Here is a 27,876-nt window from a genome sequence, read left to right as displayed (position 1 = left end):
ACTTCCAGCTTTCTGGTGTCTAATTGGAGATAAAAAGTCTCATGGACGTTTATATGTTCTTTCCCCTATGGCATATCCTATGTTGTCACTGTACTTGATTTTGGTACCAACTTATATAAACATCTGTCTAATTTGGGGAGGGGAAGGGGAATAACAAAACGCTGAAACAAGGACACAGGATGACCCATTGCAACAAGGATACCCACAGGACAGTATATTGGAAATGGACTTTACAACTTTGTGGTGAGGGTGGGGAATGGGGGAGGGGAGGGATAGTGGGACAACATCAAGGGAAGGGTAACAATGATCAACAAGTAATGTCCTCATTGCCTTACTCATGTAACTGCAACCCCTCTGTGCAGCAGCTTTACAATTAAAAAAAAAAGTCTCATGGGCTTTACTGCCCAGGCTGGCTTTGAGCCACAATCTTCCAATCTCAGCCTTCTGAGTAGGTAGTTGCACTTGGCCAAGAGTACCTTTTTTAAGATGGTACATTTTAAGTTTTCATATTGATAAACATCTGTATCGTTTATTTTAATAATTTTAACAGAGGCTCATTGGTGGCATCTTCATTTTAATTTTGATAGTAAGTATGCCAACAAGAGGGAACTTGGTTGTTTTCCCTGACCCTCTGTCTTCATTCATCTTCCTTGCTAGTAATCACACTGAGGAATTTGGTATTTATGTTTAGCTTTTTAAAAACTACATCCTCTTGTGAAAGGAACGTAACTGTGTTGTTGGGCATTTTATTGGTTGCAGTCTACCCTGACCTTTGCACCATAAACCTGGTGGCAGTGAGTGATGTGAATAAACATGCTGAAAGAATCGCTTTCTGGGATAATGTCTATGGCTTCAACATGTCCTGCATGAAGAAAGCAGTTATTCCAGAAGCTATTGTGGAAGTGTTGGATCCAAAGACTCTTATTTCAGACCCTTGTAGTATTAAGGTAGGTGTTTCACCGATTTTTGTTTTTATAACCGTGTTGCCCTTTTTCTTAGTTGTTATTGAAATTGGTACAGCTATTCCTCTGTTATCTGGGTGATTGTGTTCCAGGACTCCTTACAAATAACCAAATCCAAGGATGCATAAAAGTCCTTAAGCAAAATAATGTAGTGTTTACATGTGACCTATGCACATCCTCCCATATACTTCAAAAGTTTTTATTGCTTTTACTTAGTAAAATATATTTCTATGTAAAGAGTTATGTTATATTGTTCAGTGAACAGCCAAAAGAAAGTTCTGTAAATACTCAGTAAAGCTGCAATATAAAAAAAATACTCTCAGTTCACAGTTGGTTGAATCCAAGGGTGTGGTGATATACAGGACCATCTATGTGTTGATTTTTTTGGTTTCTTTTGGGTTTTTTTTTTTGGCCGATCATGGGGCCTGAACTCTGGGCCTGGGCGCTGTCCCTCACCTCTTCAGCTCAAGGCTAGTGCTCTACCACTTGAGCCATAGTGCCACTTCTGGCTTTTTCTGCTTATGTGGTGCTGAGGAATTGAACCCAAGGCCTCATGCATGTAAGGCAAGCGCTCTACCACTGAGCCACCTTCCCAGCCCTATGTGTTGATTTTAAATGTAGCTGTCTTCTAGCTTTTGTCCAAAGCAACTCTAGGTCATAGTATTTACACTTGATTTTGCCATCCCTTTGAAGTTTTTTTCCCTGCACAAATTTAAATTCTTTTTACTCAATTTTAATCTGACTCTTGAACTGCTTGATTCGTTCTTATTCACTGTGGCTTAATAAAGGCAAAATGTGTGGCAGTATTGTCATAGCTGCCTCACCGACCCCTCCTGGCTTTATTCTGGCTCCCCTTTCCCCCAGCAGATTATTCATTCCTATCATGTGTCTCACACAATTTAACTTCTCTCATTCACATTCCTAATTCTCTTTACTGAGAAATCGTATTACTTTCTGTGCTAAGTAGATATTAAGTAAACATATTTAGATTAAGCATGTTTATTAAAGTTCTTTTTAAAAAAGTATTAAAATAAGCACAGAATAATAAGCACAGTGTTTCTCAACAGGAACAAACCTAATTAAGTTGCATTCAGCTTTTACAGGGGAAAAAAAACAACATCCAGTACTGTGACTGTTAGGTTGTTCATTGTTCTGGTACACTGACTAAGGGATTTATGTGAGCTGTTTGGCTCAGAGCAAGCATGTGCAATTTCAGCTAACCTAGCTTTAAGGCAGAGCAGAAAGAGGAGAGTGCTTTTCTCTCTCTCTCTCTCTCTCTCATCTTTTTGTTTAATCTCCAGAACTGCTGTGAACAAATAATTAAAATGAAAAGTTTAGGACTGAAGAACAAAGGTATAAGTATACCTTTTAAAATAAAATCTAACATTTAAATATCATTTGTTCTGTGTTCCTGCCCCACAAATAAACAATAACCACATTTAACTTTGTTTTTATTTTATTTTGAAACTGTTTATTCATGCCTCAGGTATGTGATTATTTGAATTCTGTTTACTGGATTATTATTTGTTCTATTCATGGCAACCCAACAGTGGCAACCCTTAGCCTGTTTAGGCTACTATAGCTTAAAAAGTGATGTCCAACATGAATTTGGACCAGAGCAGAGTGCAAAAACAAAGATAATTGGCTATTCTTTTTCCCCTGAGTTGAATCTTTATAGTTTTACTATTCAGTTTCCATTATTGTTCTTTGTCTAATAAACTTGCCTAAATGAATTAGTGAAACATTTTTCCTTTTATTAGCGTGTGGTTGTGGTTTAGAGTTGCTATTCTCTATTAAATATTGATGGTGATCACACATAACTTACAGGAAAGGTATGACTGAAAAATATTTTTATTTGAAAGTATCATCTTGCCTATGTAATTGTAACTCCTCTGTATGGTATTCTCACACACACACAAAAAAAGTACTTATTTGTGTTAGAAGAATTAGCAGATCAGAGCCATAACTTAATATACTATTGTTTATAAGAAAGCAAATAAAAGATACTAATTTGATTTAAAGAAAAATTGAATAATAATGTTAGTAATACTTATATTTGGAAAAAGTTCCAAAATGGACTATAAGTCATCCAAATTTGCAAAACAATGGGTCACAGCAATCCTGTGTATGGGCGGGTGTGTGTATGTATAAAATTGATTTTTTTTTTTTAGTATTTTTTAACTAACTTCTTCCTTTCTTTTCTTTATAATGTATAGCATATAGATTGTCTTACCACATCTATCTCAGATTTGGAATTTTCTTCAGATTTTACCGTGAAGATCACAAAGTCATCCATATGCACTGTAAGCTATTCATTTCTGCTTTCATGAATTTTTCTGGTTTGTTTTGTTGTGCTAGTCCTGGGGCTTGAACTTGGAGCTTGGACTCTGTCCCTGAGCTTTTTGTTCAAGGCTAGCATTCTACTACTTGAGTCACAGCTCCATTTCTGGCTTTTGGGGTACTTAATTGGAGCTAAGGGTTTCACGGACTTTCCTGCTAGGGCTGGCTTCTAAACTATAATGTCTGCTTCCTGAGTAGCTAGAATTACAAGCAAGAGCCACTTGAACTCAACCTACTTTCATGAATTTACCATCAGTGTAACTGACTGTCAGGCTAATGAATTAATTATCAGGCTTTTGATAAATGAAAACAACTATTGCTTTTGACAGACTATTTTTGCTTTAGCTAGGCCACTGAACAGATCTGATTTAATAGGTGAGTAGACTTCAAGAAAGTTAGGTTAGTTTAGTAGACAAAACAGTAGGAAATTATGTCTGCATAATTTTTTTTTTATAAAATAATTATCAATCTTAGAATTAATCAATAGCATTCAACTTTCTCTTCAAAGATAAAAATTTATATCCTACTCCTAGTAATTCTTAACACTTATTTTATTTATATATATATAATATATATATGGTTGAATGCTTTATATTTATTTATGAAAAATAAGGAGTTGACATTGATTTATGTTTCTTTTAGAAAGCACTTGGATACTAAGAAAAGTATAGGCTTTAGAAGAATTAGACCTAATAGAGGGGGGGTGCTTTTCTGGATTTTTTGGCAGAACTGGGCTTTTGAATTCAGCACCTCACACTTACTAGGCTGGTTGTCCACCATTGAGCCACACCTCCAGACCATTATTTGTGGGTTTTTTTTCCTTTTTTGGTGGGGAGGGGGCAGTGGTTGGAGATAGAGTCTCACTTGCTGCCCAGGCATGCACCATCATACCCAACTCTTTGTATTCAGAGAGAGTCTTGGAACTTTACTCTTCTGGGTTGTTCTGGAACCACAGTCCTTCCAATCACAACCTTCCATGAATCCAGGATGTCAGGACATGCCACTGTGCCCAGCTATGGATTGAGAAGGGAGCTCATAAACATTTCTTCCTAGGCTGTCCTTAAAACATGATCCTTCCATCCTCAGTTTCATGTAGTTATGATTACAGGTGTGAGCCACTGGCATTTGAATCCTGTTTGATGGTTTGACATTGCATCTCAGTCTCCTGGCTTGGACTCGAACTCCTTACCTTCCTGGGTTAGACTGTCAGGGGCTAGGATTATAAATGTAGATGTGCATCTTACCTAGCTTTTACTGTGTTTTAATATTAATAATTCTTAAGAATTTAAAGAAAACCTACCTTGGTTAATAAAAATTGATCTATCTATAAAGAAAATCATAGAATGTCTTTGTCATATCACCAGTATTTTTGAGTAGTGTTTCAAATCTGTTTTCAGTGAACTTGACATAATTTGGAACAAATGTAAAATGAGTAGAAATGTCAAAAACTATATTTGTGTTTTGCTTATTTATTTTAATTTAATTAATTAATTTATTTATTTTTGTCGGTTGTGGGTCTTGAATTCTGGGCCAGGGCAATGTCCCTGAGTTCTTCAGCTCAAGGCGAGCACTCTGCCACTTAGGCCACAATGCCACTTCCGGTTTTCTGGTGGTTAGTTGGAAATAAAGAGTCTCGTGGACATTGCCTAGTTTGGCTATGAACCACAATGCTCAGATCTCAGCCTCCTGAATAGCTAGAATTACAGGTGTGAGCCACCTGTACCCAGCTCATATACTTATTTTTAAAGTAATTGTACAAAGGGGCTTTAGTTCTGTAAGTCAGTTTATGAATATAATGCATTTGATTGACATTTTTATTTCTATTAGATGAATAGATGTATTAGATAAATATTGACTTTGAAATTGTTTTCTTATTTATTGGTCATGGTCCTTAATTTCAAGCAATCAAATCTAGAACAACTTGTTTAAATGGGTAAAATTATTCAATTCAAAAGTTTTAAAGACTATTTTGGTATTGAAAATACTGTATCAAATAGCTACATAAATTTTTCCTTTTATAATCATCAGAGTTCCATAAGAAAAATCTATTTGAACTGAACTATTATATTCTCGTACAACTGTACAGAACATAGTATTTATATTTTCTTAACTTGGCTGAAATGTATTTATATAACAGACTGGGCTATAGAAGCAAGACCCTGTCTCAATAAAAAGGAAAAACAAAAATTAGGAATGGAGCTCTGAACTCTCTGAAGAAGGTAGTAGGAGGTTCGAGTTCACTTATATATCTGTTCGCTGCTGAATAAGATAGTTCTAAAGGGATGTGTTGTTATAAGCAATGCTTATTGGATATATGCCAACTGAGTGTTAATTCATCTCAGAACTTTGGTCAGATAATTAGTTGCAAAATATTGCTTTGTGATAATATCTACCAGTCATTGAACACTTGAATGTCAAGTAGTATACTACATTCTTAAAAAGCTGTCTTTCATTTAGTCCTTATAACCATTTGAAATGAGTGTTTATGTTCCCATTATACTGATAAAGAATAGATATGACTGTTAGACTCATGAAAAACTTTCTTTACAGTTTGCTGACCCATGAAAACCATCTTAGTCAGATTGTACAAACTACCAAGAAAACATCAAAAAAACTTAAAAAATAAGGTATTCCAGGTCTTAAACCAGGCTGCATTTGGCACATAAGACAGAGCTGAAACTTGTTATATGCCTAAGTTTGTATAGTTTTTGCTTTCAGTTAGTAGTTTAGCAGTGTTGTGATAGAAAGAGCAGGTCAGTATAAATCGTAAGGCACTCTTCCTCAAAAATAGGGCACAGAGTTGTTTGATGAAAGACATGCATTCTCCTATGTTCTCAGCAGATTAAAAAGCATAGCTTCTTCTGAGCACTGGTGACTCATGCCTATAATTTTAGCTACTCAGGAGGCTGAGATCTCAGGATCATGAATTTGAACCCAGCCCAGGCAAAAGAGTCTAGGAGATTGTTAGCTCCATTTAATCACCACAGAACCAGAAGTGGAGCTGTGGCTCATATGGTAGAATGCAAACCTTGAGCAAAAAAGCTAAGGGATAATCTTTAGATTAAGCCCCAGTATCAGCACACACACAAAAAAGTGTTGCTTCTAATTTCATTCCTTAGAGCAATGTGTAATTTGGTTGGCATACTTTCTCTACCATGGAGCCTGACACGAATAAGATTTTAGAGCCTAATTCTCTTATTGGATTTTCACTATTTGTGAGTACCAACTAACGACTGCTGTGCACTACACCTCTCTTTTGCTTTTTGATATGGTGCCAGCTCCTGATTCTCTGCCAACCTCCTGGAGCTATTAGACTACCATGAATGCTGACTCCCTCTGAAAAGTTAAATTAGCTACCATTACAGCAAAGAAAAATCTGTAACAGAAGTGTTAAAAGGGATGAGCGGCTAATTGGAATTTAGTTTCCCTTTATGTCGTCAGAAGATTCAGTGAAGATATTGGTAAAGGGGTAGAGAAATAACTTTGAGGAGGAAGGGTAGAAATTTTAGAGGTATTTAGATACAATGTAGAATATACCAGGATATGTCCTGATTAAGTACAAACCTTTACATATAGTATGTCCTTTTTTTCTTTTTTTTGTGCTTGAGGCTTGAATGCACAGCTACAAGTTGAGATGGACAATTTCTAACATTTAAGTCCATTTTCAAATATGTAGAACCATTTATTTCTTAATGAACTTTTAAATCTAGAGTTTAGTTAAATGGGAGAAAATTGGATTTCTCATAGTAACAAGATGCTAACATCACCTCCTTTGGATTTAATTTCAATAGCTTTTGTGCCCTAGTCTGATAGTGCCTGTAGAGAGCTTCTTTGGGTTGTTAGACCCTTCTATAGAAAAGTATCTTTCCTTTTTGCAGGCTCCACCACCACTACACACACACACACACACTCTCTCTCTCTCTCTCTCTCTCTCTCTACCACAGAAAAGAAAATGATAGCACTTTAAAATGGATATTTTTATTAACAAATTGTGAAGAACATGAGATATAGAATAGGTTATATCTTGTAAGTCCTATTTTGTTTGTATTTTGTGTGCTAGTTTGTTTTTAATGTCATTTGTTAATTGTATATTGTTCTCTTTCTGGGGTGGGGGGTGGCGACTGTGCATAAACCTCTCACCAGTATAGAAAAGCATCCACTGTCATAATTGTAGCTATACATTCTGTTAGTAATGCTTCCCTATAATGCATGAGTTGACCTTGAAAATGGAAATACTGAAGAGGGCTTTATCAGATTACTTGCTCACATAAATGTTATTGGATAAGTAGGCGTTGATATGTCATCTCTTAATCTCTTAATTTTACTTTTTTTGTTCTTATTCTTTATTATTGTAAAAGTGATGTACATAAGTCAGGTAAAAAGTACATTTCTTTTGGGACAGTGTCCCTTGCTCTCTCCCAGATTAACCCTTCTAGTAGCATGTTCTAAAATAATTACTGAAAAACAGTTTATAGTTTATGCAAATTTTTCTCATTATTTAAACATTTAGCAAGAAATGTTATTTTCAGATTTAGTTTTCTATTACTATAGTTGTTAACTTGAAGAGGAACTTGTGTATTAAATAAATAACAGATTTATTTTATATTCTTAAGAACTTCATAAAATAAGAGCTTTTATGTTAGAATTATAGAACTGCATATGTGAGTGGAAGATTTGTTGATCAAAAGTGCATTAACAGTTACTTCCATTCATAAGCAAATATTAAATACTATGTGCCAAATACTTGTTCTAACCTGGACAGAAAAATAAAAACTATTCCCTTCCCTGAAAAGGCTCTTAAATGAGAGGAGATAGGCAATGAGTACCTTCTATTGTCAATATGAAGATTAAAATGCAGAGATAAAGGATGATCTGAGACTGGGAACATGACAAAATATTTTCTGGACAGAGAATTGATTTATTAATCATTTTTCCATATAATTTTTGTTGTTGCTAGCCAATCCATGTTTTTATTTCAGTGATCTTATTTTTCATTTCTAGAATTCCTATATTTTTGTCTTAGAGTTAAGTTTTTTGCATCCCTTTAATCAGTTCTTTGATTTACCAGATGTTTTTTTGTTTTTTTTTTAACACCAACTCAATTATTGTGAAATGAAACTAAAATCTATATAGCTCAAATCTTGACTCCCTAGGCATAGTATTTTTTATTTTCATTTTAGTTTTTCAATTAAGTTTCACATTTTTCTAATGGCTTAAGGTAAAGAAAATCTTCAAGATAAACCCATTTTAGAATTATGCTTCTTAAATCTTCTTCCAATATTTGTGAAAAATCTCTGATGCTAGAACCCTAATTCCAAACTCATTCCTGAATATTAAATCAGCTCAGTACTATTTGGCATAAATTGACCTAATTTTGACCTTGCAAACTTAATCAGCTGAAGAAACTAATTATTAAAACACATCTGTGCTGCTTAGAAATAGTAAGATTTGTTTTGAACTTGCATCATAGATTTTAGTGGGACATCTGCTATATATTTCTAATAGGCTTCATTAAGTAAACTTCCTGTCTGGGGTGAAGAGTGTTCCTAATTATATGACTCTACCTCTACAGTTGGTCTTACTTAGGTTTCTCCTTGTGTGAATGACCTTCTGACTTAGAGCACAATCCTCATTTTGCTGTTCTCTGAAACCTGAACTTTCCTAGCTAGGCCTAGATAGTAGTTAAAACACTTCATTAATTCTCGTTTTCTTAGTATTGTTGCATGCTAAGGAAGGGCTATGAGGCATTGTGATACAGCAACAAGTCCAATGTCGGTAGTTCTGTTCATGAGGAGCGATAAAAACAGCCCCTCTGTATATTATATAATAGCAAAGAATTATTGAGAATTTGGTTATGTGTAAGACCATTGTAGCCACCAAAAATGAATCCATTATTTTTAGAGTGGCAAACTGAACTGTATAGGGAAGAAATTACATGATGTTGAAGTATTGCTTCAAAATACTTGAGCAGAAAAGGGAAAGCTAGGGGACAATAGATGAAGTGGCCATCTAAATACTGGTAACTGTTCAATAATAGGCAATAGGCACTCAAAGATGCTATAATTGTGTGTGTTTTTGAAATTTCCCATAGTTGGGTAATTCTTAAAGACTGACAGTGTTCTAAGAAATGTGGAAGTGTGGTAAAGCAAATGTAATGCACAGAGACAAAGCGATTGTCTTAACCATTACACTCTAGTATAAAAAAGTAGAACACAGAAAAATGTATTCAGTTCTTCAACAAAAAGACATCACCAGAAATGCCCATTTCAACCTTCCTTATAATGGCTACAAACTGGAAATAATTGCAGTACTTGCCAACAGTAGAATTTAGTATAAGTAAGTGTGACATACTTACTGAGAAGAATACAGCAATAAAGCTTTCAAGAAGAATCTTTCTAACATAAGGCTACTCAAGAGACTGAGATCATATTCGAAGCCAGCCTGGGTTAGAAAGTCTGAGACTCTTCTCTGATTAACTGCCCCAAAAAAACCTAAAGTAGACCTGTGGTTCAGGTGATAGAATACTACCCCTGAGCAAAAAACCTCCGACAGCTCCCAAACCCAAGCCCCAGTGAATGGCACAAAACAAAACAAAAAGTGGAATAAGTTGAATGGCTGGTGAAGATGAAGAGGAAAAAAAAGAACTCTTATAAGTTAATATAAACATTGTAGAAAATAGTATGCTGATGCCTTTAAAAAAAATGAAAAATACAATAACCATATGATCTAGCTAGCAAGTTCATCTTTTCCTTAGAACAGTAGGAAGTTAATTATGATGGTCTTTTGGCAGACAATGATAAGATCAAAAAAGCACTTTGGGATGATTGTATAACTATACTATGGAGAACAAATAGAAGGTCACGATGGATGTGGGAGGCTAATAGACTCAGGCTAGAAATAGCAGTGATTTACACAAAGATGTTTCTTTGTAGAAATGGATAAGTGGACATATTCAAGGATTATGTAGGAGGTAAAATTGAAAGAACTTGAGGATGGGTTAGATGAGGAAGGAAAGAAATAAGAGAAGAAATAACAGTGATACCTCCAAGGATTCTTACTTGTACACTTTGAAGAACTATGGTTCTGTTGATTAATAAAGGCAATCATAAAATTAGAGGAATTGCTCTTGAAGTTAGCAGGTTCTGAAAGCTTATTTTTTAAGCAAATATATCTTAATGTAGGTTAACTTGTAACTCTTCAGGTAAACAAAGTCTGTAAGAGGAAAAGAGTGTAAAAAGTACAGATGACCTGCCATCCCACATGAGCATAATAAATTGCCATTTCCTTAGTTGCCACCAGCTTATATGCATTGGTCCAGAGAAGACATCTTGCTTTACTCTATCCATGTCACTCTAGTCTTTTTTAAAGTGTTTCTTTTCAGATTTAGGCATAGTTCTTGCCTGAAATCCCAGCTCTTGGGAACTGAGGCAGGAGGATCATGCATTCCAGGTCAGTACATGAGACTGCATCTGAAAAATATAAAATAACCCACCCAAAAAGTACGTCTACTTTTTTTATTCTCGATGTAGTGATTATCCATTAGTTATGCAAGGATATTTCATTTTAACAAGGCTATTTTTATGCTTCTTTATCATAATCACTCTGTGATTCTCCTTCCTCTCCCTGCCCCTTTCTAAGCAAGTTCCATTAAGTTGTCTTGTTCCATTTTCATACACATATACAAAGTCTTTTCCATGAAAAAGCATATGTTCTTAATATAACTGGTGATCTATTATATACTATCTACTTTATCTGGAGCTCAGCCAAAGAAATAATCTTATTAAAGGATTTTCCAATGTGATTTTTTTTTTTCAGTAGTAGGATGGAGACTGAATTCAGGGCCTCAATTACAAGGCAGGGGCTCTACTACTTGAGCCATACCTTCAGGTGCTTGTTACCATGATTATTTTCAAGGTAGTCTCACTTTGGGCCCATGGTGACCTTTCCTAAGACCTTCCCAATATGTGCCTCCCAGGTAGCTAAGATTATAGGCTTGAGCCACCAAACCTGATGTCAGAGTAGTTTGATTGAGCTTTTCCCCATGTGACTGAATACTCCATATGAAACTTTGTCTTATTACTTTATATTTCAAAGAGAGTCTGTGTAGTTCTGAATGGTTTTATAGTTGACTAAAGCCTGAGTGCAACTCTAAATGTAACCCATACAGTTTATATGACCTGATTTCCTCTAATTTTCATTGTTCCAACCCCAAGAAGGCTTACGTGCCAGAGAAGTATAGCCATTTAAAAAAAAAGTTCACTTAATATAATTTTTTCCAAGTCTTTCCATTTCCTAACAAATGGGGCAATTATATTAAGTGAAGTAAGCCAGACCCAAAGAAACATAGGTCCCATGGTTTCCCTTATTTGCAATAACTAGTATATGTCTGAGTCAAGCAGAAAAGATCAGTTAAGTTGATGTTAGGGAAATGAACCCTAAGATATGTATTCAAATGTTTTTCTTTCATGCGATTGTTTCTAACATATTTATAAGATTATTTCTTTGTTGCTTTGTATGTCCCTCCCCCACGGTATAACCCCTGCTTTCACTGTATTTGCTGCTGTTATAATTTGTGGAGGGGAAGGAAAAAAACAAATCGTCTAAATAGGGATACAGGTGGACCCATTGCAACAATGAGACGTACAAGTCATTATGTCGAAAACAAACTTTACAACTTTGGTGGGGGGTGGGGAGGATGGGATGGGAAGGGGAAACAAAGGAGGAGGCTGCAATGCTTGATAAGAAATGTACTCATCTTGCCCATGTAATTGTAACCCCTCTGTACAGTATTTTCACAATAAAAAAAAAGTTTCTTCAATTCATTGTTTATGTTTAATTGAAGAATGGGTTTAGATCCTTTCCTTAAAACATTCATGAAGAAATACTTAATTTTTTGAACATCAGTTATGTTTACCACTTTCTGTTAACTTTGAGGTATATATTCATTTGATAGGACAGTGGAAAGGATCATTTCCAATGTGAATTAGAGAATCAAAACACAAAATGGTAATTCTGAAGTTCAGAAAAATAAGCTGTCTACAAAATCAATACTCATGTGCTCTATTCTTTTCTAAAAGCCACTGAATCTATTTTTGTTGCTGCTATGTGTTTTTTGTTTTCTTTTGTTTTTCATTTTGTTTTGTGGCAGTACTAGGGCTTGTACTTGGGGCCTTGCACTTGCTAAAACCAACCTGCATTACAAATTATTACGACTGATTCTAAGTCTCTAGATTTTAAAGAATTTAAATATTGAATTGTTCTGAAACAACTTGAGAAGACTTAAAATTTGTAAGCTATGTGATGATACTCATTTAATTACAGATAGGCATTGGGTCATGCTTGAAATCAGCAGTGTCAGAATAAGTTATGACAGAAATAATGACACTCAAGCAGTTCTAAAGTGTCTAGCTCCAGCATATCAATGAGCAGGGGAAAAATGGTTTATTTATCAAATAATCAATAGTAGTGGACTTGTGTAGAGCTGTCATTGCAGTTTGACCTAGTCTCATCTCAGAGGCTGCCAATTAGTACTATTCGGTAGTGATGGTAAATGAGTTTGACCAGATATTTTTCTCTGATTGTGTTAGTTATCTCTGAAGTAATGACCTGTAAGAAAATAATCTTCCCAGTTCAGATTTCTTTTGTCCTGACAAAAACCATTGTGAATATTGGCATCTAGATCTCCTAGAAATCCTAAAGTACCTAATGTTTCTAAACAGTTAATGTGTATGATCAAGAACTGGGAAAATAAATTTTTACTATTTATATGAGATAATTTGGAATGTGGTTTGTAATGCTTAACAAGACAAGTCAGTCAGTTTATTTTTCTGTTCTAAAGAAAACTTAATGCAAAAAAAACTAAAATTAAAGTGAAAGAAAATGTTCTAAAAAATCAGCTCTCTTTAAAACAGATGAATATAAATTCAAAGAGAAACATTTATGGTGGTAATATAACACTGTGATTAAAAGCCATGCCCTGAGACCTGCTAGACCCACATTTACCAATATAATATTTAAGGTATTTAATTTGAAATATTTAATTTCTCTCAATTTTCTATCTCAGAAGTGGAGATAACCCCAATAACTACCCTTTGGTATTTTGGGAACTAAAGAAGAATTCATCCATTTACTATTGTGCCTGCCACACAGAAGATTCTTAGAGATTCAGTCAATGTTTCTCTTCATTTTCCTGTCTGGATACATTCTTAAAGAAAGGATTGTTTCTATTTGTTTTATTTTGAACAGATCCATTTGCTCATAGGAATTTAGGACTCTGTGGTCTCATAGGTGGGGTCTACTTATTCCTTCAGTATTTACTAAACCAAACAGATGTGCTTTTACCACATCAACAACCAGTTTCTTTCTGTATATGCAAAAAAAAAAAATCTTCAGACTTATCCATATACCTGAGTATCTACTGTATTTACAGAAATTATTCCTTCTTTGAAAATGCTATTTATACAATTCTGCTGTTTCTGAAAGCAGCCTCATCTACCTACAGTTAGAGAGTTGTATTTTAATGTAAATATTACATTTCTTCTAATATCTTTCTTCTAACAAATGATATGTCTGGGTTTTCCTCAAAGCTGCACACATGGTGGTCAGTCTGATTTCTTTTCTCCAGAGATTTCTTTTCTCTAAGGGATAGGCCATACTGAACCTTGGGGACCCTGAGATATAAGCTATTTCACCAGCGTATGCAGGGATTGTAATCAAAAACAAAATAAGACAAACCAAGTTACAAATACAAAACCAGAACTTAAGATAGCTAGTATAATTACTATCTTTGAAAAATGGCAGCTTGTTAATGAGAAACATGATGATCCCTGGGCTCTGCAGAGAGGTCATAGCCGTCTTTCACTTCACTGTTTCAAAAAGAAGCGAGCTGTTAATTTCTGGAAAGTTAGATGTTCCACATTTACTATCTCTTCCCTTTTTTCTATCTGTTAGTAGCATCTATGCATCAGAAGGCAAATGTGTTTGATAGCACTTGATCATCTAGCTATAATGATTAGTTTTAATAGTTTTCAGTTTTAAACCTTAAAACAGAAATACATTTCCATTTTGTTTTCCCTCTTAGATTTTTTTTTTTTTTTGGTCAGTCATGGGGCCTGAACTCTGGGCCTGGGCACTGTCCTTAGCTCTTCAGCTCAATGCTAGCGCCCTACCACTTGAGCCACAGCACCACTTCCAGCCTTTTCTGCTTATGTGGTGCTAAGGAATAAAACCCAGGGCCTCATGCATGCGAGGCAAGAACTCTACCAGTGAGCCACCTTCCCAGTCCCGTCCCCTTCCCCTGCCCTTAGATTTTTATTTTGAGTTAGAATTTCTTTTTGTTGCCAGGTGGGCCTCCCAACTCCTGGGGGCCCTCCTTCCTCAGCTCCCCTAACAGCTGGGACTACAGTCACATGCAAGTCATACCTACTTGCTTTAATTGTTTTCTTAAGTTCAACATTCTATATAGTGTGAACATTCTCTCTGTATGTGCATATATATATATACACACACACACACATATAGATATATGCACATACAGATACCTATGTATATATATCTATAGTGTATAGTATATGCCTGCATGAGTATGCATATGCTTATGCTTGTGTGCCAGTTCTAAGCCTTGAACTCCTCAGGGCTTTCAGCTCTTGCTTAGCTTTGTTAGTCAAAAGCTGGCAGTCTACAACTTGAGCCATACTTCCTGTCTGGCATCTTTCTGGTTAACTGAAGATACAGTTTTATGGATTTTTTCCCCCCTGCCTGGGCTAGCTTTGAATCACAGTCCTCCAGGTCTCATCCTCCTGAGTAGCTTGGTATAACAGGTATGAGCCCCTGAAACCACTGTCAGATATATTCTTAAGAATGCAACGGTTACTTAGCATTGGTAATGTTTTCTGGCATTTGAGGAACTGAAAATGAGAATTATAGTCCTCACATGGATAGGTTTTAGGGACATTTTTGAAAAGCAACATGAAAAATGGGATATAGTAAACATTAATATCAAGCAGTAAGAAACTGAAGGTGCATGAGGGAGAAGGAGATAGAAATCTGGAGAAGCAGCGAGCTGCTTTAAATGCAAGCACAAGCAAAAAGATACTTTTCATGAGTACTTTTCATTTAAGTAAAAATGTAATGATGAAAGTTATGTAAAAGATATCCACTGCTGTCACAACCTTTTCCTTCAGAAAGCCTTTTAAATAGTGTATGCACTATAATTAGTGGGACATGGTTAATTTTTGGTACAGATATCAGAGACTATTATCTTGAAGTAGGTGTTATCTAATATCAAGTTTGAATAAAAATAGTTGTAAAAGAAATAAAATATCCTGACTTCTTTTTCCCAAAGATTGGTACAAATTTAGCCTGTGTCCCTGCATCATTTAACAAATAGGTCACTTAATTAACTTTCTGTAGTTTCTGAGTATTCCAGGTTATGTCATGCCTTTGTAACTGCACCATCGTTCTCATTGTTTAGATATGTTACAGTGATTGAGCTTAGGCACTAAGGATAGGTGAACTGGAAAGTGGTGAGTCTGCCTTTAATTACCTGTTGGAATCTACAGTTGAACAAAAGACAACAAACAAAAGCTGACAACAAACAAAAGCTGAGTGGATAGTGTGCAACGACCTTTAATGGATACATTCTAATCTACTCCTTGGGATTAGGGAAGACTGTCCAGAGGAAGTAAGGTTTCAACTGAGACAATAACCAGTTAGTTACTTTAGAGTGAGAGGGGAGAAAGTTACAGACATGGGGGCTTTTATATATGTACAACAATGTAAGAAAGACTCTGCCTCTTAAAATGGTAGACGATGTAAAATGGAGAAAGACCCTCTCTCAGAATGATTACAAAAGTTGGAAAAAAAATAGAAAACACTGTAAGTTAGTAAAGCACTTCTTAGTCAAAGCTCAGAAAGGAAGAATAACATTTGGGGCTACATTTGCCTATAGGATTTGCTTAGGCAGAGGAAGCTGCTGAAAAGATGTGCATAGCCCTGTGGATTACATCACATAGGTGTGAGTATAAATGGGATCCCTGTAAAGCAAAGTGCTGGGTACTTGGAGAATCTTAAAAAAACTGAACTCTGGAAGAGTGTAGAGATCAAGAAACCCTGACCTGGCCTACAGCCCAGCCTCAAGGCATCTCACTGGCCTTAGAAATTCAGGAGTCTATAGGACTCGATTATTTCTTCAGCAGTTTTTCAAATACCATGTTCAGAACATAAAAAGAAAGCAATTGATTACAAAAGGATATAAGACAACATGGACCCAGTAGATAATAAAAAGAGCTCTAGATCTTATATCAGTATGGATTTAAAAAAATAATTCTAATTACTAAGTTCAATGATTCCTTGGCACTACATAAACAGAAAAAGCCAGATGTGGCGCTGTGACTCAAACGGTAGAGCGCTTGCCATGAGCTGAAGAGCTGAGAGACAGCACCCAGGCCCAGAGTTCAGGCCTCACGGCTGACCAAAAAACAAAACCAACAAACAAAAAAACTGTATATTAAACCTAGCATTGGAGCCTTAAGCCTGTTGTAATCCTAGCTAATCAGAAGACCAAGACCTGGAAAATTGTGGTTTGAAGCCAACCCAGGTAGAAGAGTCTGCAAGGCACCATCTGTAACGGGCACAATGCCAGACTACAGGTATAGCTTAAGTTGGAGAGTACCCTCTGTGAACAAGAAAGTTGAGTAAGAGCTTGATGTACTGAGCTGAAGCCTCAGCACTAGTGCATGCACATGCACATACACACAAAGGCTATATATTGTATGAACGATTCAAAATAGTCAAATTTGTGGACTGGTTGAAAGGAGAGTAAATGTAGCATTTCTTTTGGGAAAGATAGAAGTATTCTAAAATTAGATTATTGTGATGGGGATACAGCACTGAGTATATTTAAGATCTATAGTTGCATACTTTTTAAAATAGGATGTGAATTCCATCAGTTAAAAAGAGAAAAGAAATCATATAGAATCCCTCCCCCCAAAAAGATCTTCAAAACAGTCACTGGGGCTTGGGTAGGACATTGGAATTACCTTTATCTAAAGCCAGCAACTAGGATGGTAGGTGAATTCTCAGTGGTCACAATAAAATTTAAAAACAAACAGAAAATCTGGAAGCTGAGGCAGGAGGATCACAAGACCTTGTCTAAGACAATAGAAAACTCTTGAACCATGACACCATCATTGTACTGGAAGACAACTGCCTAGGCTGAATTCTTTTTTTTTTCTTTTTTTAAGAACATTTTCCCCAGGAAGCCTTCATGAAGGAAGGCATTAAAGGGTATTCCAGCAAACTGAAAGTGATTCCTGCTGGAAGGGCAGAAATACAACAAGCAGTGAAGATTAACAAAAGTGAAAAATGTGTGGTAGTGTCCCCAGCAGTTATGAGTGTGTAGCTTCACCAAAAGATGTATATTAGAATTTTCTAACAGCACTCTTGATAAAACTCAAAATGTTCTAAGTTTCTGTCAGCAGTTTACTGGCTACATTGGATAGAGTAGTCCTCTCTTATCTGGTTTTGTTTTTCCAAGTTTTCCATTATTTGAGAATAACAAAAGAAAGGTAAATATAGTACTACAAGTTTTTCTTTATTTTGGGTCGGTTGTGGGGGTTGGACTTTGGGCCAGGGCGCTGTCTCTCCACTCTTCAGTTCAAGGCTTGCGTTCTACTACTTGAGCCATAGCTCTGCTTCTGGTTTTCTGGTGTTTTATTGGAGATAAGAGTCTCATGGACTTTTCTGCCTGGGCTGGCTTTGAACCATGATCCCCAGATCTCAGCCTCCTTAGTAGCTAAGATTATAGGCTTGAGCTACCAGTGCCCAGCTCCAATAAGATATTTTGAGATCCCATTCAAATATTGTTAACGTACTGGTCATTTCATTGTTGCTGGTGTATTTTGGGGGTGGTGGGGACAGGTCATTTGTGTGGCTTGAACACCAGGGTATGGGTGCTGTCCTTGAGCTCTTTTGCTCAAGGCTAGTGTTCTGCCACTTTGAGCCACAGCATCACTTCCGGTTTTCTGATGATTAATTGGAGATAAGAGTCTCACTGACTTTCCTGCCTGGGCTGGCTTCAAACCTCAATCGTCAGAATTTAGCCTCCTAAGTAGCTAGGATTACAGACATGAGCCACACCAAAGGCCCAACTTTTGCTAGTTTCTTAATGTGCCTCATTTATAGTCACATGTCTACAGACATGAGAATGAACAGTTAGTAAAAGCTTGCAACTATGTAGACGACCTCACCTACAACTTGAGGGGAAATTAGCCAAATGCAAAAGATTAATGCCTTCGTTCCCTTTATGTTGAACGTGTAATAAGGAAAAGTGTGCCCTTAGAGCCTAAGATAGTGATTACTCCTTTCAGTGGAGCTGCCTAGGACTGGCTAGGTTCAGAAAAGGTCTCCGGGGGGGGGCTGAAGATGTTCTGTTTCTTAATCCAAGTGTGGGTTTCACAGTTCTTTTCAGGTTGACAATGTGCTGTACTATTCCCTTGTATGTGCTTTTCTGTATTACATTATATATTAAAACATTTTAAGGATAAAAATATTGGTAAGATTATGTGTGTGTGTACATACACACACACACACACACACAGACTATATAAAATAAAAATCTCTCATGTTTGCAAGTTGGAAGAAATTTTGAGTGGTTAATGCATTGAGGTTTATGAAATGTTAAATACTTGTGTTTCAGTGTGGCATAATGTTGTGCACATGCACAATCCCAGCTACTCAGGAAGTTAAATAAGCACAGGTATCACTTGGACCTAAGAAACATACCAGGACTTCATGTGTCTGAAAAAATTAAAAATTTTAGAAAGAAAATAAAAAATTTAGACCCCCAAAGAAATGATTGATTTTGCTCCTAAAACACTTTAATAAGCAGTTTCAAATTATAAGTAACCTAAATAAATTTAAAATGAGTTTCAGCTATTTGGAAATATTTTGAGTAGACCAAATAAAAGGATATTATTGTTAAGTATCTGATACTATTAGACCTTTTGTCTGTTTTGCTTCTTCACATATTGCTTGGTGTACTGCTAAACACCACTCAATCTGGCAATACCCCTTGAGGATTTTATGACACTTAATGTGTATTGTTCCCTGGAGGAATCATGAAAGAAAGCAAAGATGGAAATTTACTCTTGGGATAAAATGGAAAATTAATTGAAGAAGAAAGCCTATAATTTAAGACATAGTTAATATTGTGAGAATTATCATTTTCATATTTATTGATTGTGTACACTAGTCATCACATTTCTTGCTCTTGTGTGCTATAGCTTGTATGGCTTGTGTTTATATTTTTATCCAATTGGTTTGCATATGACAGTGTAGGCTGTTTGGGGTTTGTGTGTGTGTGTGTGTGTTTTTGTTTGATTTCATTGTCTGGTTCTTCTTGCTTTGCTTGCATCAGAGTTACCGTCATTTGGCTTTTAAATTCCATATTAAGATTTTGAAAGAAACACTCCAACAAAAAAATGAATTGCATCTCTGTTATAGTGATTCTGCTGCATGGATTACAAGCACTCTGTCTCCATGCTTGGATAAACTCCATCAAAAGCACATTATCCTCCTACTTCTGCGGCCAGCTGCCTAATTGTATCTGCTGTAACCACACGCTGTTGGAACATGATACCAATGAAGAACAGAAATGATAAATTACTCCCTGCAGGTGATAGTGATAATGATAATTTTTAATTTCCTTCTCCCTCATAAGGTTTAGGCTGATCTTATTTCTTGGCTGTCGTCCTGTTACATGCACACGTGATGTGTCCTTCTCAAGGAAAGACTTCACACCAACATACATGGAAAAGAAATTTGTTTTTATTCTAAATCATTCTTCAAATGCGCATGTAGAAAATGAATTACATCTCCTTTTATACCCACAGTGTACAAGCAAAACGTGGCTTTAAAATGTCATGATTCAATTTACAAATGCCATGAGTTCTTTAATTTTTGAAATCCACTAAAATGGACTGAATGTCTCACTCTGAAATTATTTTAATGCATAGGAATTTTTAGAATGCACAGTAAAGCAACATCATTCCATTATCTGTTTATGTTCTTCAAAACTATTGTGGAAGCTTCACGGCAAATTTCAAGAGGGATCAAACTGTGACAGAAATTCTCAGTGTGCACTTATTTTCCCTTTTGTTTTTTTCTGTCACCATCATTGTTTTTATATTGCTATTGTTCATTACCACCCATTTGCCCTTTTCTTGGTCTTGAGATCTTATGATTAAAATTTCTGTGGTATCATTGTATGAGATTTTATTTAGTTGTGACCCTGCCTTTGCTGATTAACTCAGCAAAGATACTTATCTTAGTGACTCCTGCCTCCAGGCAGTTGCCAGTGCTCCTGACAAGAGTTACACTTGAGACAAGAGAAATTTATTTTCTGTTCAGACTTCTAACCTATCTGATCTTTCTTTCGCAAGCACATATCAAGTGGTAACACCAGCTATTGCTATTATGTATTAGTCCTCATTTTCAATTTCCTGTATTGTTGTTTATTCTTGTATCTTGAATGACTTCTTTTGGGAAAATATAAATTCATTGCAGTTAACGCTTAAAAGATCAAAAGAGGATCCGTCATAGCAATGTCATGAAACTATAATTGAAAAAAAAAATGCTGGTATGTTCTCTAGATAAAAATTGTCTCATTAAGTCAGCTGCTATATTTGATTGGCTATATCATTGTTTTGTATTTTCAAATAGATCTGCAAAAATAGAAATACAATTGCTGTCTTAAGAGTTGACCATTTGTAAATATGTGCATTGAATCCAGGGCCTCACACTCACACTTGTTTAGGTGAGTTCTCTACCATTTGAGCTATGTCCTCAGCCCTTTTCTTTAAGTTAGGTTTTCACTAATTTTGTCCATACTGACCTTGAACTCTTTGTCTTCCTGTGTCCTCCCAAGTAGCTGGAATTATGGATATGTACCACCATGCCCTCCTCTCTGCAAATGATTTTTAATCTTGGGTGATTTTCACCTCATGGTGAAACTGAAATATTAAGAAGGTAAATGGGGCTGGGAAGGTGGCTCAGTGGTAGAATGCTTGCCTTGCATGCATGAGGCCCTGGGTTCGATTCCTCAGCACCACATAAGCAGAAAAAGCCAGAAGTGGTGCTGTGGCTCAAGTGGTAGAGCACTAGCCTTGAGTTCAGGCCCCACGACCTACAAAAAATAAAAATAGTTAATTATTTAAATAAATAATTTTTTAAAAAAAGTAAATGTGCTTGAGGAAGAAAAGACGCTCTGATGCAATTTCAAAGAGAACTGTAAAATACATGCAATTTCATACGTATTACATCTCTTCCAAATGCTCATAACCAAATGTATCAAAATCTCTTATTTTTCCTTGAGCTTGCTTATCTTTGTCTTTTAGTCACCCAAATAAGCCAGTATTTCTTGCACTGTATTAATAGAGGTGAAGAAAGGAGTGGGTATGGATTAGTTTCTTGGATTTTTTTTTTTTTTGTTGATCGTGGAGCTTGACTCTGGGCCTGGGCACTATCCTTGAGCTCTTCAGCTCGAGGCATGTACTCTACCACTTGAGCCACAGAACCACTTCCAGTTTTCTAGTGGTTAATTGGAGATAAGAGTCTAGCAGTCTTTAATGTCTGGACTGGATTTGAACCATGATCCTCAGATCTCAGCCTCCTAAGTAGCTAGGATTACAGGCATGAGCCGCCAGCACCCGAGTTTGGATTTTTTAAATTAATTTTATTGTTACTATTAAGATGTGTACAGAGGGTTTGCCATTTCATAAGTCAGGTAATGAGTACATTTCTTTTTTTTGAACAATATCACTCTTCACTTCTCCCTAGTCATTTTCCATATAGTATATACTGAATAGCATGGCTGCATTCATTTCCTCCTTCCCTCCCTTTCTTAACCCCCCCCCCAAGCTTCCCTAAAAATGAAAGCAAAACAAACACCACCATCAACAACAACAAAACATGTTTCCATTTCCTTAAATTCATCTTGATAAATAGTATTTTAATTATTCAGAGAAGTTTGACTTTTAATCATAATTCATAGATAGATTTGGGGGCTGAAGGTAGTTCTACAGTATCTATATTACAAACACACTATGTATTTTTCATGTTGTGTGAACTCATATCAGTCTTTTTTCTTTAGACTTGAGTTCTTTAATTGTAATTCTATAATTATTCCACCATGTCATTGCTAATTTCCAGTCTGGGTTTGAGGAATTATTGTTTGTTTGTTTTTGTTATTATTTGAGGGGAGGGCTTGCCATGGTTAAAAATATGTTTTTCTTTATGTATGTTATATGTTTTAGTTTCAGGTCTAAAGGTCTTAGTTTAATGTTTTTAAATAGTTCTGTAATTATTGTAAATATTCTATCTTTTCTCCTTAAACTTTTTGTTGATTCTGTTTTGCTCGTCTGCTGGAAAATATATAGAATTATTAATTGGGGGAGAAACCTTTTCTTTGCCCCTAATTCATTTAGTTCTAACTACCTGTTAGACATTGCCCTAGCCCCACAGGATGCAAAGATGAGTGATAGGAGAGGTTCACTGAGGAAACTGAGGCAAAGGTGATGAACTGAATGCTTGTCCATACAGTACTATCATAGATAAATTACAGTAAGGTGTTATTTCAAATAACCTATTTTCACAGGAGCTCTTCATGTTTGCTGGAAACAATATAGACAATCACAAAGATTGTGAGTGCTCCAACTTTATCTATCACCTACTGTAAATAGCCTGGTAAATATCTTTACAGATATATATGTATATTTAATACATATACTTAATCTAATACATATATTTAATTTTCACAATATGCCATATGTGACTATAATGCCTACTGATTTGTCACGATGCTCTTTACCTGATAGAATAACGTGACTGTTCTTCCACATCAATCAAGATTTACCGAAGGATTATTTTTGATGGCCAAGTGATATTAGAAGGAAAACAGTTTTTCTACACATAAGACTTCTGACACTAAAATGTGTAAGTTGTGTGACAACTCACTCTTCAGTTGTCTATAACACAAGCTGGGTATCCTATAATTCAATTCTGATACTGCCTGATTTAACACAGATTCTACAGGTTAGGTCTCCACCTGATGAGACTGCCCCACACTTCAGGTATCAGCCACAAGAACTGGGCCCCCAAATTACCCATGTTTCTGTCCACGTGGTTACACAGAACAACCAAGGATTCACAGAACTTAGAAACACTTCACTAGTTTCAAAGTTTCATATACACAATTACAAAGGATATAAATGTATAGCCAGATGAGTGGGTTTGTGGAGCCAGGTCTGGGAACATCCTAGGCACACAACTCTACTGCTGTCCTAGCACATAGACACATCCACCAAACTAGACACTCTGAACTGCTCCTTGTTCTGGGTTTCTAATGATGTTCCATTGTGTTATATGACTGAATAAATCATTGGCCATTTGTAATTAGCTCAGTCCTCTGCCCCTTTTCCCTCCCCAGAAGAATAGTACATCTGGTTATTCTTCACACAAACCCCTGTTTTTCTAAATATGACATACTTTTTTTTCCACATGGTTATTAATCATTTGATGTTTTAAAAATAAATTTCCTGACTTAATTTTTGTTCGTTTCTTTTGTTGTGTTATTATTCATTTGTAGTAGCATAATATAGAAAAGACAATAAATTAGTCTAATTATGTAAGGCTAGTTATATTTGAGAGACTGAAGACTAAAATATTGATTTGGCTAAAACTTTTCAGAAATTGTGTTGGCTGAGGGACATAAAAACAGGAGTTAAGCCTGGGTCCTACTATTAAATAAATTACATGCTTATAGGGCAGAACTATATGGTAACATAGCACAATATATACTGTAATAGAATTATGTATAATATATATCCAGCAAGTAATTATTGGTCCATTATATGCTACCACTGTTCTGGGTACTAAGAATATAGTGGTGAACTAGAAGGTCAGGAAGGAACAAATTTAATAAAAAAAATTCACCTGTGGAAGGTGGCTTAAGTATTGGAAACCAACTGAAAAGGTGGTTTCTGATTAACTATATGGTTTTCTGTGATCATTCATAGCTGAATAATCTGTTAGAATTATAGTTTTTTTCAAAATACAGAATTTTATGTATGTGGAGAAAGACTAAAATATTGTTCCTAATTTAGTTGTGTATGTTCCTAATTTAGTTGTGCACAGGTTTTTATTCATTTTGATAATATTTTGAAACTTATTGACAATAATTGTATGTATTTGAGGAGGGGTTAATAAAAAATTTAAAAATATTTTTTTCAGGGGCTGGGAAGGTGGCTCAGTGGTAGAGTGCTTGCCTTGCATGCCTGAGGCCCTGGGTTCGATTCCTCAGCACCATATAAGAAAAAAGCCGGGAATGGCGCTGTGGCTCAAGTGGTAGAGTGCTAGCCTTGAGCTGAAGAGCTGAGGGATAGCACCCAGGCCCAGAGTTCAGGCCCCACAACCGGACCCCAAAAAAAAAAAAATAAAATAAATAAATATTTTTTTCAGTTCTCTCTTGGTATCTAAAATGTAATGAACTTCAAAGTTAAATATTGAATTTGCTTTGGACCCAATCCATATTTAGCCCTTCAAGATCAATAAAACTTAACATTCTTAGCAAAAACAGCAGAGTACACAAATTGGCTTAATAATGATTTTTTAATAATCAATCTCTTGTGTTTAAAACTTTATAATCTTCATTAAATGTTTTAAAAACAGATTATGTTAAGCTTGTCCCATTAGTGAAAGGGAAAGGAATAGTGTGGCTTAAATTTTAAGCAAAAGTAAGATTACATATTCATATAAATGTTCATTTTTATTGTGGGCCTTTTGTGCTGTTACTGTAATATTAGAATTAATTTTTGAGTTTTTCCTTTAGGTATTTGCTTAAGTTTAACTTGAATACTTTTGTGCTTAGTATATTTTCAAAAAAATGTAGTATTTCCAAATTTACTGATTTCAAAATTATTTTTGTGATCTTACCACAAATGTTCGTATATTTTGCTCTGTAATTGGAAACACTAGGGTTAGTGACATGGAAGTGTTAGTGACATGAAGTGCTCCAAAAAATTAATAAAATTGGTACTACTAGGTCAAAACAAAGTAAACGAACTGGCTTTGTATAAAAGAATGTATTTGCATTATTTTATTACTATCTTTATAACCCATCTAAATGGGTTATATCCATCCCATGGGTTATGCTATGAATCAAATATATATAGTTGCTTATGATTGTACAATCTATACTGAACTTAACCTGGCTAGTGCTTTGGTGGGTCTGTCTTGGTATCTGTCCTGCAGTTTTAGTTGTCTGGCAGAGGCTCCCAGATGGCTTAACTTTACTGTCAGCATCTCAGTCAGTCGTCCGGTTTGGGTCAACTAGTGACTGGCTGGACCTCCCTCTACCTGCTTTATCATTTCTAGTCTTATTTATTTTAGTCTATCAATTCTCTTTAATAAAACATTGATATTTGATTAATTTTTTTACCCTCATTGTTACATTGTTTCTGTGGAGAAAAGCCAAATTATATTCCTTTGTCTTTTATTTATATCTTCCATAAGAAAAACAGTTTAAGAGGTGTTTGGTTGCTAGGTGCCAGTGGCCTATGACTTTAATCCTTGTTACTCAGGAAGCTGATACCTGAAAATTCTGCTTTGAAGCCAGCCTGGGCAGGCAAATCTGAGAGACTCTTATCAATTAAAAGGTATCTTTGAAGCCAGCCTGGGCAGACAAGTCTGCGAGACTCTCATCAATAAAAAGGTGTCTTTGAAATAGTTCCAAATTTGTCATGTCTTTAAAGGCCAAATAGTTAACTATTATATCCATATAAATAGTTTAATAATCATTTGTGTTCTTTTAAATTAATAGGCAATCATTGGCTACTTTGACATATATTTTGAGAAGAATTGCCGTAACAGGGTAAGTATCCTGAGTTCTTCATATAAATTAATTATGTGGAGTATGTTGTGTTTTATTTTTGTGCCCCAAGGTGTTTGATCATAGCATTTTGCTGTTGTAAGCATTTGGAGCTTGTATGATTTAGTAGAGTAATGTACCATGATATTAGAAATCTGTACTTCATCAGAAATACTTCTGAACTTTACCAAAACAGGTCATGTTCTCCACGGGCCCCCAGAGTACCAAAACACACTGGAAACAAACAGCATTTCTACTGGAAAAGCCATTTTCAGTTAAAGCAGGTAAGAAGATAAGAAGGGGAAAGAATCTTATTTGTTCTAAAGTAAACAGAAATTTTCATTTTATAACCATTATATGCCTACTGTGCACATTGGGGACAGTATAACAGATGTTAACGTAAGCTGTTTCTGGAGCATCCATGTATATATACATTTCAGGTGGCATTTAATTAAAAGAAATGTTTTTAAGAAAACTTTTAATGTTCAATGTATTTTGCCCCTAAAATAGAGAGTATTATGTAGCTCAAAACTTCCATAGAATAACTCAGTAGAAATGCCAGAAGGACTATGTTCTTATCATAGAAATAAACTATCTCTAGGGTAAAGGATATCTAAATGCTTCTTAGCAAAGTTGAACATAGGACCATGAAAAAAAAAAAATGGAACTACAGGTATGTAGTTTAATGGCAACATAAGAATTTCAATGCCACCACATATAGTTAGACAAGGAAAATCAGTTAGAAGCAACACCCAGAAATGTTGGAATTAGATGAGCATGTTGAAGTATTATAAGTTCATTTGTATGCATATAACAATGAGAATGTGAGAAAATAACCTTCAATGCAAATAGAACTTCTAGATGTAGAAATTGTAATATTAAGTGAAAATGGTAATTGTTGAAATTAGTGAGTATAAGAAAAAACAACAGTTAACTTGAAGATACTGCAATAAAATATATCAAAATGTGTCAAGAATGAGATGAGGAAAAAAAATTTCAAATGATCATGTAATAGCATGCGTCCGTGAAAGAAGCTGGAAGACAAACGGGAAGAAAAAAAGGACACAGACTAGTAATACAGTTGATATAATGCAGTTGACAAAATAACAGCCAAATTTTCTTAAATTGGATAAAAACTGTAACATGCAGCTTAAATAATTTTAATAACCCCCCCTACAGGATATATATATATATATATATATATATATACACACACATATATATATATATATATATATATGCACACATGCACATGGGCATGCACCCCCCCCCACACACACACAAATTTAGAGCTAAATATTCTTTATGCCAAAAAAAGATGAATTATATATATATATATATATATATATATATATATATATATGAACATAGAAAGGAGTGTCAGAATACTCATCAGCAACCATGTAAGTCAGATGATAATCAAATGACTGGACAATATGATAAAAATATATCCCTATGGTGACTCTGTAATCTGAGTAGTGTTTCAAAATTTCCAGACCTATCTTTTCACAATCTTAGATAAGTCCATATGTTTTATCTATATTGACTAGTCATTTCAAGCCTAGGGCCTAAGCAAGTGCTTACCCAGACTGAGCCAAATCCCAGCCTTTAGACTAATCATAGTTTAGCTAATGATCATGTTTTCTTCTT

The 27,876-nt window shown here is 35.4% G+C and overlaps 1 protein-coding gene across 1 annotated transcript in view; it reads left to right on the top strand.

Moving 5' to 3' along the window:
• Prmt3 (protein arginine methyltransferase 3) overlaps window positions 1-27,876 on the top strand; it is a 91,881-nt gene that overhangs the window by 54,950 nt on the left and 9,055 nt on the right. Inside the window, exons 12-15 of the mRNA XM_042691655.1 lie at window positions 760-947; window positions 3,179-3,265; window positions 26,179-26,229; window positions 26,423-26,510. Coding sequence (XP_042547589.1) covers window positions 760-947; window positions 3,179-3,265; window positions 26,179-26,229; window positions 26,423-26,510 — 414 coding nt within the window. The remainder of the gene's footprint in view (window positions 1-759; window positions 948-3,178; window positions 3,266-26,178; window positions 26,230-26,422; window positions 26,511-27,876) is intronic.

Source organism: Dipodomys spectabilis, unplaced genomic scaffold, assembly GCF_019054845.1.
Source record: "Dipodomys spectabilis isolate Male_0828 unplaced genomic scaffold, ASM1905484v1 ptg000145l, whole genome shotgun sequence".
Taxonomy (NCBI): domain Eukaryota; kingdom Metazoa; phylum Chordata; class Mammalia; order Rodentia; family Heteromyidae; genus Dipodomys; species Dipodomys spectabilis.
The sequence above is the reverse complement of the archived record's forward strand: the minus strand, read 5'-3'. Positions and strand labels throughout refer to the sequence as shown.